The 2,313-nt window shown below is 36.5% G+C and overlaps 2 protein-coding genes across 2 annotated transcripts; both read right to left on the bottom strand.

Annotated features, from left to right (window-relative positions):
- Positions 1–5: 5 nt before the first annotated feature.
- Positions 6–722, bottom strand: LOC100638663 (peptidyl-prolyl cis-trans isomerase CWC27 homolog; the record flags this gene model as incomplete). The annotated part of the gene is made up of 4 exons (XM_020007225.1): positions 397–722; positions 212–253; positions 129–160; positions 6–74 (listed from the first exon to the last, which is right to left on the bottom strand). Coding segments are annotated over exons 1-4 (372 nt in total), but the record flags the coding sequence as incomplete, so codon positions are not given.
- A 602-nt stretch (positions 723–1,324) lies between these two features.
- LOC109591496 (5'-methylthioadenosine/S-adenosylhomocysteine nucleosidase-like) lies at positions 1,325–2,181 on the bottom strand (the record flags this gene model as incomplete). The annotated part of the gene is made up of 1 exon (XM_020007224.1): positions 1,325–2,181. A coding segment is annotated over one exon (857 nt), but the record flags the coding sequence as incomplete, so codon positions are not given.
- Positions 2,182–2,313: the final 132 nt, after the last annotated feature.

Raw genomic sequence — 2,313 nt, 5'->3', positions numbered from 1 at the left:
TTATCATTCTTTCCTCCATTGGCCATTCCCACCAGACCACGTCTATTGAACTTGAGTCTCTGATGAAACTCATCCTGTTAATTACAGTGGGTGTGGTTAAAGGGTTGTCATGGTAACAATGGACTCACTTTAAATGGCGAACCATAAATAGATTCACCACCTGAAGAGAAGATAAAAAGTATTTGTACAAATAATTATTAATAATTAATACCTTCTCCTGTACCAGTGGGATCACCACCTTGAGCTACAAACTCTAGAAAAAGAGAGAGAGAGAGAGAGAGAGAGAGAGATAAAAATTACATGTACATGTAGGAAAGCAACGTAACATCAATAGGTCATTCTACTTAATTAATAATTATAACTCCACCCACTAATTAATAATAATTAATCCATTACCAAAAACGACTCTGTGGAATATGGTATCATTATAATAATCTTCTAAACACAATTGTATGAAGTTATGACAGGCCAGAGGAGCCTCTTTGGACCACAGTTCAATATCAATATCACCCAGTGTGGTCTTTAATAGTACCTGAGGGGAGGGGCCAGTAGTCACTAATACAGCTGCTGCTGGATTAACTACCTTTCCTTTAGTAGGGGGCTCTGTTATATATATGGAACTCATTCTTAACCTCCAGTGGCTCCAGAAAAAGATCTAATAAAGTCTGAGATAAAGTCTCCTTTTTCCAATTGGTGTACTTCCGTTCATATACTCCGTATATTCAAACCACGTGCTTTCACATTGACAAAAACATTTAATATGTGATGTACATAAATCTTAAGAGAGTTACTTCTAAAGTTCAAGTGAAATCATCTCATTTGATTTTTATGATGAAATGTAGTTAATAATCATCATTAGTAAATTTTTTCCTTTTTTCAATCCCATCAGCTACAGCATTCTCTCCCATTTTATGTAGTCTTGCTAGCCATGCAGACCCTTCCCATATACAGTCATTGGTGTAGGCTGGGGAATGGTTGGCTAGCAAGACTATGTATTAATGTATCATAAGTTAGACTGCTCTTCTCTTTACATGTGAAATATTGAACTTTAGAATTTATATTGCATTAGTGCTAATGTATGTGCCATTGTGGATTTGGGTGATACGCAATATGTACATGTACAAACTCTACTTATTTTAGTGGGCTTTACCCAATAATACACATCCTGTACTATATTTATGTCTTCATGCTAATGTTTTGTTTTCAAAACTCATGATAGTCAAAAGGGCAAAAATAATTATTAGAAAAACATTTCAAAACACAAAATTAAATATCTAGTAATAATATAGTTTGACTCGTAATAAGTAATAATTATTTCATTACACTACTTCAGAGCATCTGGAGAAACATTGTCCAAACGATAATGGACGTATCTAGCAGCTGCATGAGATGCAAAATCCTTCCAACTTTTGCATGCTTCCTTCTTCCCATCACCCCAGTCACCAACAGCCTTAATGACAATAGCTTCTGCTATAGGTTTAGCGCCACGAGCTGCAGAAAATATGGCAGCACCTTCCATTTCACCAGCAAGAGCATCAGGACATGCTTCTCTTAATTGCGTTTTAAAATCATCATCATTAACCAAAGTAGAAGAGGCAAGAATAGGGCCACAATGGACTTTGACCTCTTTAGCATTTTCTTCATCAGAATGTTTCATTTCAAACCCAGAAGTGTTCTCAAAGAGGGGAAAAAGAGTATTTCCTGCTGCAAGTTGAGGTCCACGAGGTATAACAAGCCCCTTTTCTTTCTTAATGGTGGATAAGTCCACAATGAACTCAGAAACAATGACGTCACCAAGGTTGACTTTGCTTCGATCCATTCCAAAGCAGACTCCAATGGCAATTATATATTTTGGCTTATATATCTCCATTATCTTCTTTGTAACTTCAGCAGCTTTTAAAGGACCTTGTTGACTTTTAGCATATGCACTCCTTCCCACCACAACTGAGAAATTCCCATACTGTCCAACGTAAATCCAAGTACCATTAATGAATGTTCTAATAACTTTATCCCGACCATTTAAGGGTTTCATGTAGCCCAACACTGCACTTAGTTCATTCTGAGTGGCAGTCATCAGCAGGATACGAATATCTTTAACGATCCTTTTAACTTCAACTTCAGATAGCTTCGTCTCATACTCTTTACTTGAAAATAAATCAGGAGGTGGGGTTGGAGCAGGAACTATAGAAAATAAATATTGACTATTAATTTTATTGAGATCATCACTAATATAATTGTACTATGGGCGTGTGCTTATTGCTATGGTAACTTTTGATGTGCCGCAGGTATTATACCTGTAGCTGTGCCCATAAC

This window comes from Amphimedon queenslandica, unplaced genomic scaffold, assembly GCF_000090795.2.
Source record: "Amphimedon queenslandica unplaced genomic scaffold, v1.1 AMPQUscaffold_8001_Cont20052, whole genome shotgun sequence".
NCBI classification, from domain to species: Eukaryota; Metazoa; Porifera; class Demospongiae; order Haplosclerida; family Niphatidae; genus Amphimedon; species Amphimedon queenslandica.
This window is presented reverse-complemented; position numbering and strand designations above follow the sequence as displayed.